General features: G+C 34.2%; 1 protein-coding gene across 1 annotated transcript in view; it reads right to left on the reverse strand.

Moving 5' to 3' along the window:
* The window catches only part of LOC123310221 (paired mesoderm homeobox protein 2A-like), an 89,901-nt gene that overhangs the window by 61,962 nt on the left and 13,554 nt on the right, over positions 1 to 14,385 (reverse strand). The window contains exon 2 of the mRNA XM_044893667.1: positions 6,484 to 6,680. Coding sequence (XP_044749602.1) covers positions 6,484 to 6,680 — 197 coding nt within the window. The remainder of the gene's footprint in view (positions 1 to 6,483; positions 6,681 to 14,385) is intronic.

Here is a 14,385-nt window from a genome sequence, read left to right on the forward strand (position 1 = left end):
ATTGTTTTCCAAGGATAACAAATGGGCTGTTTGAGTGATTTCAAGGGTTTTTCCGATTTCCTCTGGCGTTTGTGATGGATCTTCATCTAGCATTGACCCTAATTTTTTATTCTAAAACTTTGATGGCGCTCTGGATTATTATTCGTCTTATAAATTAAAATTGCCACTTTTAAACGAGGCCAACCATTTCTAAAAACTTCGTTAAGCTAGAGCATGGTCACGCATAAACTTCCACTGAAATTTGATGATTTTCGGCAGCCTTTTCCTGGTAAGTATAATGAAGTAAGAAGTAAAGCTTCCGTGAAAAACATTTTCGGTACAAAAGTTGACTTTTACAGAGCACTCAACAAAGATGTTGTGAACACCTCAGCAAAATGACAGATACTGAAAAAGGAAGCCTAAGGATGGCACTTCGAAGTGACGGTGTTACCATATCGAAAAATGGAATAATAAACCAAAAGCGACTTCTGCTATCAAAACCGCAAATTATTTATTCGAAAGTGATGAGAAGTTGAATAAATCGCATTTTGGGGGCATGTTTTATAAGAAGGCTACAAAAGAAATCAAAGCAACTTGACAGTCACATATAATAGATTTTTCGATTTCATTCACAGATGATCTCTTCATGCACTATTTTATTTTTTATACTTTCATTAGGAAATTATTGCTTTCACGTACATAATACAAAAGTAAAAAAAGATTTCCAATGCTGTGCACTGCTCTTCATCACTCATTTCTAAATTGAGAAATTTTGTTTGATGAAAAAGGAAAAAATGGAACAGAGGTGGCACGTTTCAATTATTCAAAAGATCACATCAAAATAGAAAAAAAATCATAGGTAGCCTTTTTATTGATAGAACATGCCCACTGTCCAGCACTTGTAATAAAAAAATTGTTTTCACTCATTATTAGAAACCGTGATATTTTACAGAGAAAGGCGTAAGAGCTTTAGTTTACATAAGAGATCGCCTTTAATTTTTGACAAGGAATCACTCTCTAGATGTTTTGGACAACGAACACGTTGTATAGTGTTAAAGATGGAAAGTTTTTCATAGATTTAAAGCAATCACCCACTTGTTGAATGCCAAACAATATTTCATATCCTATTAGAAGTTTCGAGAACCAATTACGAATAGCATTCGAAGTTTGCCAGCCAATATTTCATCACCTCACCATACTATAAGAAGCTTTGAAGATTGTGGTCGAAGGTTTATTTGTCTCAACAGGAGGTTTTCCCAATTATCAGGTATATTATATACCTAGTACAAAGTTGATTATAATTAATTAATAAACTGAATGAAAACTTAAATATAGGTAATCGCAAAAAAAAATTCTGACTAATGATACATCTGCCTAAAACCTCGCACAACATCGTTGAAGGCATCAACATCAGAACAAATCCTAATGAACGGCCCACACATGGTATATATTGGTGATCTAACCATCATATTAGTCCTAGGTTTAGGGAGGTATAGTTCAAGTTGTTTAAGTCTACCTATTACGTGGGATAAGAAAATTATGCTTGATTAGTAAATCCGGAGAATCCACAAAGAAATTAAGTAAATACATCATTTACACAAAAGTAGTACCATATGAAAAGTATTCATCGAGCACTTCATGATGGCTATTATTCTAGCGAATAACGTTAACCAAAGTCGCAGATGGTTAAACATCCAAGTGAATAATAGCCATAATGTGCATTTAGAACACTATACTTTATTCGTCATTCGCGATTGTTAATATAATCCTTAATATCTCACCTCATTTTTTATGATATCTCTGTTCGGGCTCTAGTCACTTTCTCTTATGTTCAAAGAAAAAGATGAATTATGATCACTTTATTCAATGGTTGTGGAAACCACATTGATATGACTTGATATGATATGATGCCTAAGCCTAACTAAAGTCCGAAGTATTTTCTTCAATTGAAAATTTGCTCCGCAGAATGTTAGAACTCCTAATCCACCTCTGCGTTCGGTACAAGCTCAGGTGTGCCAGGCTATATCTACCAGGCAGAATGAATTAAGGCTAACGACATTAATATCACCGAAAGCGTTTCTCAGACACTCTGGGCTTTTTGCCTTATCGGGATGAAATCGCTGTGGAGCACGATGTTTTACGCTATTTTTATGAGATGTTATTTTCATAATATCTGCATGGTTATCGTCCAAAATGCGTTCCGATTAAATGGTAATTTGTTCTAGAGGAAAGTGTAACATTCTCAACGATCTAGGTTCATTTCGGGTGACTATGAATACTGCAGAATAGTAAAAGAAGGACACAACTTTACTTGCCCATATTGGAAGTCTCAGTCACGTATCACCTCATATGTGCATAGCATATAGCCTATGATATGGAAGCTACAGTGTGTCAATTACCACCCTTAATATCACGACCCCATAGGAAAGGTGGTTGAGTGACACCTTGTTTTGAAGGTTTTTTTGATTGATTTTTTAAAAATGTCGTACACTTGTCCTTTTTTGTAAGTACTTCCGAAAAATCAAAATAAAAGTGTAGAATAGTTGCGAAAGCAAGAGCAATGAAGCATGAGAATATTGAAGATTTATTTACTATAAAAGATTTTCTGAATGTTCTCCACTATTTGTAGGGAAAAATATAACCTATTTTCAAATTTGGTCCTTATGTTTTGGCAAACTTCAACTTGAATTTCTCGGTATGCTGTTCGTATTCTTACAAACAAAACAAAATATTTTTAAATATTATGTGGCCTTCTACGCCTTCCTAGAAAAATCACAAAAGTTGGAAACAAAAATAAAATAGTTTCTAAACCAATAACTTGAAATACAGACATTGAAACATGTTTATTGAGTTCAGATTGTACTTATTGTTTGGCAAAAAATTTAATATTTTTCTTCAATCCTTTAGCCGCAACCCTATCTAACTTTTGTTTTTCAAATAGGTACAAACATGTACATAATTATCATGTGAGGGATCATTGGAAAGCTCACAGAAAATTGAATTTCATCACAATCTTCGTTTTTCTTATAGTGTCGTTGTAATTAGAAGCAAAAAAGGCTTTTCAGAAATTTTTTATTAATAGTCTTGAAACCAATAAAACGAAAAACAAATGCTGAAACATGTGAATTGAGTTTCGATTGTAGGTACTGATTTTTTGCATTAAAATCGAATACTTCATTTCTTATGATATTATTATGGGCGATAAAATAAGACATAAACAGAATGATATCTAGCCGGCGTATTATTTATGGCACCTATAACATGAACATTTGTTTGGTTTCATCTTGAAATTCGGAGCAAATGGTTGATGAACTTATTCTATTCTCTAGAGACTTTATTGTTTCTTCTGATAATGACAAGATTAAAAAAAAAAAAACAAAGATTATGGTGGGATTTCATTATCCGTGAGCCCACATATGTTAGGTATATGTGTCTATTTGAAAACCGGAAGTTGGATGGGGTTGCGACTAAAGGGTTGAAGGAAAATACTCCAGTTTATTGCCAGGAACTGGAGTTAATTAAAAATTAACTGACGAATTGCAGCGTTTTCACTATGAGTTATTAGCATAAGAAATATTAATTTTATTTCAGACTTATGCCAACCCTGTACATTATGCAGACAAAGAACAGAAGATGCACATGGAGGTTACAAGCATGCAAACCACAGCATACTGATTATGAAAGAAGGTGAGTACAACAGATGAAAATCCATCATGAATAACCGAAACAAAGCGGAGGAAATAAGAAGGCAACTTCGCAATGTGTCGACAACACAAACTGTAATAAAGTGCTGCATTTTGTGCGAATTCCGAGCTGCACTTCGTGACGTAACGTCATACTTTCGGTGAATCGAATGTAATAATCTACAATTATTTTCTTGGCCTTCGTTAGGTCTACGAAATGGTGAGAAGGTAAAAGCTATTATACTTTATATTTGATGTAAAAAATACATAAATTCAAGTTCATCTATGGGATGAAAGCTAATAAAGGAAATGTTAGAAGAACTGATTTTCTATTTATCAATATACACTGTTGATGAAGACATCGTCCCAGTGACACCCCCATCAACAAACAACAATAAAATTTACAAACAACCGTATCGTGTTTCTCACATTCACACAGCACCCGCCTTATCCAGATCGCAATCGCTAATATTCCCATCAAACGCCACAAGCGCATCTAATCGCCTACTAATCTGACGCAGTCACTAATAGCACCCTCGGTTTCGGAACGCATCCATCGACGTTGTTTTCTATGGTTCTCAACGGTAAAAAGATCATCGCGCCCTTGCTAATATGAACGGTCACGTGTTGCATGGGTAATTCGATCTGTTGTTGTACGGCCCAGCGATGTAATCGGATCGGATAATTGTTTTGTAGCGAAGGGTATCGATACATGTTCGCACGTTTCTCGTTTACGGAACACTTGACTTCGAGTGCGTTGCGAATTGTTGAACACGAACGGATTATTTGTTCATCATGGAACTTCCACACGGAAATCATATTCATAGAATAACTTGAATTTGGTAGCTGAATAATATTTTATGTTAATATTCAGGGATTTTTTTTCTTGACCCCCTTCTCCCTTTTGGGCCTCACGCGATGAATAGATAACCCCTGGGCAGAATTGCAATGTGGCTAGAAAAGAAGCTGTTAAATAAATCAGCTCTTCTGCCGTTCGAAACAAATATTTTTTTCTTAGAAATAAATTCTTCCATAGTATGTTCTATAATCGATTAAGTAGAAATAAAAGGAAACACTATATTTTATTATATTTTTATTCTTAGGCGATCGATTTCGGATGTTATTCCATCATGAGGCCAGCTGGAAATACACAATGATAAATAATATGATATTTGTTTACATTATAATATATTCAAATTTTTTTTTCAAGGATGTTTATTTTTTATTTTTTTATTCTTTAGGTCTTAACCTTGCAGACTCTTAAGTCTGCAACTTATGAAACTTACTGTCGTATGGAAGTTAAAATGGACCAAATCGTTTTTCATTATTTATTGTTTCTACTATTATTTGTCTATTTTTCTGTTTCATTCTCTGGTTTTCTTAATCAAACGTCTGAGATTAAGATCAAATTATTTTATTTGTTGTTCTTAGTAGCGTAGTGTCAATCGGGAATATACAGGAAACGGTCTTTTTGGTCAGTTCTCAAACGTCAAATTCATGTATAAGCTCTGCAAGCGGGAAGTTTAAATTTGGTTTTATCATTTAGTTATTTATAAGTTTCAAAATATCATAAAGTAAACAAATCTCATATTTATCATTGTGTATTTTCAGCTGGCCTGATGATGGAATAATAATAATCCGAAATTGATGGCCTAAGAATAAAAATATAATAAAATATAGTGTGTTTTTATTTCTACTTAATCAAATATTTTCTTTATTTTTGTTCCTATTCTGAATTTTCCATGATTAATCACAGCTTTTATCAGATGTATTGAACGTGATCTTATTTTTGAACATTATTGGAATTTAATTTAATTTTTTTATGAAAAATTATCTTAATAAAAATTATGTATGTTGCCATTCATTATCAATTATCATGGCTGGCATAGGGAGCCCAGGAGAGTTGAACCCCTTTTCAATCTGAAGCCACTTAAGTTGTATCTGTAAATGGTAGCAACTGAGTATTTTGCGTGAAGATATCATTCCCAAATAGGTAACGATAGATAATAATAGAGTGATGGTGAGATGAACATTTTGAGTACAGCAATGGTTTTTTAAGGAACCGAAAATTGGCTCATGTATTCCTAACCCATGTGAGGGTTGAACAGGGGGCGAGAGAGACTGGAACTTAGGTTTGTTTATCAGGAAAAACATTGAAAGAAAACAATTTCCAATGACCATTGTCCATGTCAAGGTTTTCATTATCAGATGGTTCAGCGTATGAAATTCATATTTTCTATTTCAGAGTCACTCTCACTTATTTCCGAGATGTTTTTTACTTTTTTGAACCTTTGTATATATTTTTATATTTATTTCTATTATTCAATTTTCTTTTTATGCAAAAATCTATTATCTAAGCTCAGTGCGGGAAACTTGGACCACCGATTATATCTCCCGACCATAGCATGGGTCAAGTCTCCCGCACTCTCTTTCAGTCTATTCAACAGATATTTTCTTGAAACTTTTACAATTATTATTGAAAAGGCTCATCGTTTTTAAAACAATATTAATCAATGAAAGCAATAAAACCAAATAACACCTCGCACCTATTAAACTTTTCAGACAATGTAACAAACAAAAATTATTCAATTGCTTACTTCCTAACAACAAAATCACGTTCAAACCTCTCACTCCCGAACTGTTCTGATGGCGGCCAAAATGGAGCCGCCACTAGTTTTGACTTGTTATGAGTATATCGCAAGCTATGTACGATACCGGTAGCGCGAAATTTGAATTGAAATATTTGAGGTGGTTCAAGTCTCCTACCTGAGCAAGTCTACCGGACTCCCCCTACTGTGAAACCTCAAACTGATCGACTTACCTGGACTCTGGCTTCCGTAAGATCAATTTTCATCGCTATCTCTTCCCTTGTATAAATATCTGGATAGTGTGTTTCTTGAAAAGCTCTCTCGAGTTCCTTCAATTGGGCAGAGGTAAAAGTCGTTCTTATGCGCCTCTGTTTTCTCTTTTCAGTAAGGACACCATCATGGCCAGGATACACTTTGTAAGGTAGTCCACCTGAAAAGGGAGAAATGTGATTTATTATTAGATGTCATATTTGGACGATTTTGTGAATATTCGTTGAATGAACTGCAATTAGAGACACTTTTTTGAAGTATATAGGAGCTTGATTTAAGTTTTTTTTTTTCGTTATAAATAGAAAGACTAAGAAGTGTGATCGAAGATTTCGATGCTTTGGCAAAGTACTTTGTGAAAACCACTTATGTTATAAAATTCCCTATGTTAAAAAATTTATGATAAATATTGAGACACGTTAACTTTAGAAATCAATTACCTATATAATGTAATTTAAGTAGAAAGAGAGACAGTTTATTGGTGTTCTTAAAATTTCATGAATTGCTTACACAGGTCATAGGTATAATGAAACAAAATGTAATTACACACAAAAAATTTCACAAAGCATTAAACAACACCAAATACAGTATTACATAGGAAGTACTTGCAGGAGCAGTATGAACATACGTAATGAGTAATTAAAACAGCATAGACAAAATTAGAACAACGGATGGTATATGTATGAAATAATAAATGAAGTGTATGAATAAAACAATAATTATGTGTATATAGATAAAATCAATGTAAAGTTGAAATATTAAGTAGGTTTCCGAAGACTTGTTGATGAAAAAAATGAATAATCATTCAATACAGTTTTTCGAAACCGATGTTTCTTGAAACTAATGTAAATACCTACTGTCGAAATTTAATCCGGTATAATTCGTAATGAAAATTGAGCGAGAAATCAATTTCGATGAGGATAAAGGCTACAATCAACTGAAACATTAGCTAGAAAGATAATAAATACATGACTGTTATGCTCCATACATAGATTAATCTGGTTTATTTCCTACCCAAGGCGATGTTAATCTAGACTATATTACATCATTACACAAAATTCTTTACGCTTTTAACCCTCTTGGGTTTTCACTTAATGAACTTCATCACTTCCAAAGGGTTTGTTTTGCCGGTATATGAGCCAAACGGAAAATTTTCAGCATATTCACAAATACAATTGTAAAAACTTCAAAACGATGTGTCCCTAGATCCCTATTCAAGTTTCATAAAGTAGTTTTCACCCTGCTTAGGTGTTAAGTCAAGAATTTGTAATCGACTGTTCATGTGGCCACCGCATAAATTCTACTTTATAAAAAATTGTTGTTGCTGATGTGCAACATTGAGCGAAAAAAAAGTATTGTCTGAATTATGTCAACGTTTTGACCAAAGACAAAAAAAATTTTTTCCCAGAAGGCAAGTATTTTTCATCCGCAGAGACTTTTCGTCCGTTAACTCTTTTCATCCGCTCTAGTCACTATTATACGGCTCGGTGCGAAAGCGGCAATTGAGTCATTTTCGTGAATCCACCATTCAATAAAAACATAGGTGCCTGTGAGAGTACATACTTTTATAAAAGTAAGTGAGGTCAACAAAGCAATGTAATATATGCAACTCGGCAAAAAACTGCCTATTCGCCTGCTGCTCGGCTATCAATTTGCAGGCTCGACTATAATATCTACAGAATGTGTCTTCGACTCGTACAAATATTTTAACACTACATTCTTGAGGTAAAAAAAAAACTTTTTTCCTTTACCATATTTTCCGAATCAGCTCGGTTTAACAGATAGAGGCTGTTGAAAAACCATAAAAAATTTATTTTTAGTTCTCGCTTCATGTATCTCACAAACGGTTTCATCGAATGCAATGAATTTCGTATCATTATTTGATGAATCTTTGTCGAAAACAAGATATCACCCACGTCTTCCACTTTTCTCATTATGACCATTACCCTTGAGTATTAAGTTGAATACTCGAAGCCATTACGTACCATAAAAATACCAGAAATTCAAAGAACCCAACTCTTCAAACTAAGTTGGACGCTATCTGATGAATATTTGAACGTTTTGTAAAATGAAAGTATTCTTCATATTTTCTTGTATAATACGCCGTTTTCGAGTAATTTGATGTTCATAAATTAAAAACTATCTGTGAAATTGGAAAAATTGGGTAGTTTGGCTGAATGCAACAGTGTTTAAAAGATCCACAGATGTGTAATGTCACAGATTTAGGCAGTTATTCTGAAGGTAATTTTGATTTTGTTTTCTAGGGGTGGCTGATTATGGCTATATATCTTTTTGTCAGGGCCGAATCGTAAAAAATGGTAAAGGAAAAAATCTACTGTTAAAATACTGTTGAATAAATAAATAGAAAAGTAAAATGGCGTTAATCCGTTTTAAAATCAAAATTTGAAATTTGCATTCAAATTTAAGAATAATTATTTTCATAGAGTGTGGCTTTACAAAAGCTTCCATTTGTTTCTAGGGATCTGAAAATATAAAAGTGAGAAGTCCAATCCAGAAGAAAAAAAGGACATTATATCCCTTCAGATTAGAAAGCGGCCATTGTTACACTGTATCAAAAACTTGAAGCTTCTGTTGCAAATCACCTAATACATTGCATTTTCATCAACAAACAAAACTTCCTCCCTTGGCCGTAAAATTCGTATCCTCCTCCTTTCCAACAATAAAGATGGTCTCTGCATGTGCGACAGTAAAAAAACGATAAAAATTGATGGTCTCGCATTTACATCCACTCTCTCCCTGGGTCTTCTTCTCCTTCTTATCGTCGTTTTCGCATCGATATACACCGTATTTACTTGAGAATGGAAACATTGTTACATTCAGATATATGAGCCCCATAAAAGGGGACGTGTGGTGGGGCGAGGGAGAAGATATATTGAAGCGAAAATGATGAGTTTTAGTGAGTCAATGTTGAAACAATGTATGCATTCGACAGTCTGACGTATATAATACAAGGAACACCTGCTCCTTAGGACCTGTTTATAGCAAAAAAATTATATCAACACCCCAGGTTTGAACTACTCATTATTCATGGAAAAATGGCTCCATCAGAGCGCTTTCATTTACACTGCTCAAAAATTCAAGTAGATAATTTGCCTACCTACATACAATTATATAGGTGAGTCTTTGACTCCGACAATTTTTCAACAGTAGATTATTGAGTTCAAAAGAAACACTTTTTTCCTTTATCATTTTTTCTGAATCAGCTCGGTTTAAAAGATACAGGCTGTTGGAAAAGCATAAAAAAATGTTATTTTTAGTTTATCGGATGAAATTTCGGAATATAGTTTTTTATTTATTTGATAAATCTTTTTCGAGCACAAGATATCACCCACGTCCTCCAGTTTTCTCATTATGGCCATTACGCACCAAAAAAATACCATAAATTAAAAGAACCCAACTCTTGAAACTAAGTTGGACGCTATCTAATGTATATTTGAACGTTTTGTAAAATAAAAGTATTCCTCATATTTCCTCATATAATGCGCCGTTTTCAGGTAATTTGATGTTCAAAAATAAAAAAAATATATCTATGAAATTTGAAATATTGGGTACTTTGACTGTAAAAACTCTGTTTAAAAGATGCACACATGTGTAGTGTCACAGATTTAGCTGATGGTAATTTTGTTATTCCAGGGGTTTTGCAGCTCATTATGAAAACTTAAAATGGCTATAACTTTTTATCAGGGCCGAATCGGAAAAAATGGTATAAAAAAAGTGTTTCTTTTGACCTCAAGAATCTACTGTTAAAATATTTGTACGAGTCAAAGACACTCTTCATGTGAAGAAAATTAAAAAACGATTTTGTGAATGTACTGTGTATTAAATTAGGGGCCTATATACATACGGTAAATCTGCCTTAAGGTAACAGTCTAGGTCGTGGAGAAATGAAAAAATAAATGGAGGGGTTCAGAGCTGAAGTGAACCAATTCCATTCAGCCTAATTTTGGGATGAATGGCTTAGAAGTTGTTTATCACCCATTAATTCAAATGTGACTTCTTTAGATTTTAAAAGGTTAGAATGTAAGCATATGCTTACATAAGAATAATAATAAATAAAGTAGTCACTTTTGAATTAATTGGTGATAAACAACTTCTAAGCCATTCACCTCAAAATTAGGCTGAATGGACTTGGTTCACTTCAGCTCTGAACCCCTCAGTTGTGTTCATGGAGATAATAAGATCTTGGCGCCCATTGAAACAAATGCATTCCTAAACGCACACTGAGCCATCACCGAAAAAAATAGTTCGAGTCATGAAATGTTGATTGTACCGTTCACGTTCTACCAACATTCGCATATCCAACGAAATTTTGAGTCATACGTGAACCAAAGAGTACCATATGCTCTTTGCGTGAACAGACAGGATCTCCTTCTATGCTTGTTCCTGTTCTCATGTTCGAGCGCCCAACAATATCTTACACGCCGTTGCTTCCTATTCAATCGCAGGTGCCTGGCGGATCTTCATTCGTCAAAGTTGATGCTATTCTAGATTGTTTGAAAAGAATCTTTGGAGTAGCTTGCCAAATTGAGGTATAAATTGAGGATGATGTGAAGAAAGGATTTCGTCGTTAACCATAGTTGCCGACCTTTTGAGACGTATGCAGCTATAGCTCTTCCACCACTATGCAGCACTTCCACTAGTACGATAACGTTTTCACGCTGTATAAGTACAGTTTAGTAAATCTGGACAGGATTAGCAACTTTGTTTTGAGTTAAGCTTTCGTACATCCAAATCACTAATTGTTCAAGTTAGCTACCCTTTAACTCCCTTTGTGAGCTACATTCAAATGAGTTACAAATTCCAGTTTCCCAGAAAAAACCTAGTTGCCAGTATACATAGTGTATCTCGTAAATTAGCAATAGGCAATAGGCTTGTTCAACTAAATCGTATGAAATTACGTGCTCAAGTCTCTGGATATTCCTTTAGTTTTGTATAACCCTATAAATTGAAGACAAAATAACCATTTGTTGCCCTGAATCATCTTTAATCCGAAGGGATCTATTCGTAACAATTTTTTAATATTCAATGGTATGAATGTCAAGAGGTATATCATCATCGAAAGGACTTTCAATCTACAACAGAAAAGAAATACCAGTGAGAACAAACATACATCACAATAGCTTATCCGTTGTAATATTACTAAACTAAGGTTGTATCACTTTCGCTTCCTTGGCTTGGCCTACCTGAAGAAGCTATTATAATTCCGAAACACTTGTTGTAGTGGTGAAAACCACACCTCATCTAAGTGAACATGTAAATCAGTTTCTTTGGTTTGAAACACACTCAAACGGAGGAGCTATCCTTCCTCTTTGAGGTCTGCGGGCATGTTGTAATAAAGAGTCGACACTAGGAGAGCAATAAACAACAACTTCGCACGGCTTCGTACCTGAGACGCGGGTCATTATGAATTCAGTAGGTAATGCCATTGCGGCTTACCCTAAAACCGAACCTGAAATCACCTGGTATACAACATCGCTTATGCAATCAAGTAAGTTGATTCAATAGTTCCTTGGATATCAGATTGTATAGAGATACATATCTTTTCAAATTAGGACAATCCCTGTAATTTGTTTTGGTCTGAAGTCAAAGGAATCTACTACAATTCAGTGCTCCGAGAAATCAAATTAGATTATGAAGAATCAAGTGCTTCGACCAAGGAAGTCCGCTATCAATGAAATGAAATACCTAATGGGGAATTCCCCTCAATTTGGGTTATCACAGCATATACAAGTTTAAACTGAATAATTATGAGGTTCATTCATGAATTTTTCAAATGCACCGCAGAAACTGTTCATTCTTCAAATATGAGGTTTCAAAATTTAAATCGTTTCGTTTCTACTTTACGATTTGGCAACAGCGCCTACTGAAAAATAAAATGTCTTTTTTATAAAATAACATATGTTGATTTACAGCCATCATAAGGCGCGTACTCTCTGGCGAGCCTCAACAGCAACCGGCCATAAAAATCCCATAAAATTTTACGACCTTCCTCGTTCGTCGCAGACTTCAAAGACAGCCCTCTTTGTCTATCTCATCAAGATAGTGTATTTGTTGTCCTTTATTATCAACCCATAGTTCAGTCGATGTTGCCAACTTGTGCAATAGAAACGAAATGCTGAAATACCCATTTTTAATTTCATTTTTAAGTAGGTACTTGAAATAACTTTTTTTTGGGAAAAGGTTGAAATGATTACTTCAAAATTTGACGTTTCAAAGATATTTCATAAAAAATACTTAATTTTCGTCAAAATGAGTATTCCCTATTTTGTCCAGATGTGTTTCTCCACAGATTCTTCTGTGTAGTGTCACAGATTTAGCTAGTTATTCTGAAGGTGATTTTGTTTTTCTGGGGGTGGCACAGCTCATTATGAAAACTTAAGATGACTATATCCTATGATTATTGTGTCCTCCACGGTCAACCAAAAAGAAATCTTTTAGTGGGAACGAGGACAAACACCGAAAAACTCTTAGACTATATTTGGCGACGTTTCGTAGATTTTCATCTACTTCATCAGGCCTTTAGTTTTTAAAAAGCATTGAACATAAATTAAAAGGTAACATCAGTCATCAATCATAAAATTCATCATCCAAACAAAATAACGTTAGAAAATAATTACAGAATCTGTAACGAAAAGTCGCCAAATATAGTCTAAGAGTTTTTCGGTGTTTGTCCTTATTCTCACTAAAAGTGATTTATGGTCTATCTTACAGACAGTCTTGTCGTGGTCATTTCAAAAAGAACAAAATTTTGACACTTACTGGCCTTTTCATCTACAGGTGTCTCTTATTTTTTCATAAAAATAGAGAAATTTATTTTAGTTCATATGAAAACATAAATAAAACCAGGCGCATGTTCCCTTTGCATTATCCAAAACATAATTTAACGCTAACTGAGAAAAATGCAGAGTATATCTGCATTACCCTTTTCAATAAAATTCCTAAGGTTATCCAAACCATAAAAATTTTCAAGTCCTTCAAATCTAACTTGAAACAATTTCTAATAGAAAGAGAACCCTACAGCATTCAGGAGTTCCTCTCATCTTGATCTGAGCGCTCTTTATTTACTTGTAGGTTAAGATTTTTGTACTTTGTTTTCCTTGACGTTATCTCTTCACATAATGTATATGTTTATGAGAATAAATAAATCTATCTATCAAGATTTCTTTTTGATGACTATATCTTTTTATCAGGGCTGAATCGGAAAAAACAGTATGGGAAAAAAGTGTTTCTTTTGACCTCAAGAATCTACTGTTTAAATATTTGCACACTCAAAGACTCACCCTGTATATAAGATGGCTGGCTAAACAGTTTACAATGTTGAATGATCTTAAGAATAGTTAAATTGAAATTTCAGATTTTCCTACATATTCACCACTTATAAATTTACTTGAACTGAAAACTCTCTCAAGAAAATTTCAAACTCAAGTTAAAATAGCCCTCATATTCTTGACGTAAACATTATTCCTCCACTCCTGTGCCTTTACTACATTCTTAGCGCTCACAATGCATAATTCCGATCAAATCCGACTCTTCACGTCAAAAAAGGACCGCCTTTAACAAATTATTATGTTTCCTTTCACTTACTTTTCCAGCTCGAGGAAAACGTTGATTCTTTTCCCGGAAATGAAGGGAAATGTGATCCGTGACGTAAATATTGAATTTCCTTTTCATTTCTCCGAATCGTTTTTCAAATCCAGTTAACTATTCGCCGTTTTTGTCGGTTCCTTCATTCCCGGGCGTTGTAAGATGCGCAGTATGGGGAACAGCCTTCGTGGATTCCCTTTATTATTCCGTAAGAGAACATTCCGCACCTTTATATTCCGGATACGTTTCTTGCGAGGTCCGTT

Source organism: Coccinella septempunctata, chromosome 3 (assembly GCF_907165205.1).
Source record: "Coccinella septempunctata chromosome 3, icCocSept1.1, whole genome shotgun sequence".
NCBI classification, from domain to species: Eukaryota; Metazoa; Arthropoda; class Insecta; order Coleoptera; family Coccinellidae; genus Coccinella; species Coccinella septempunctata.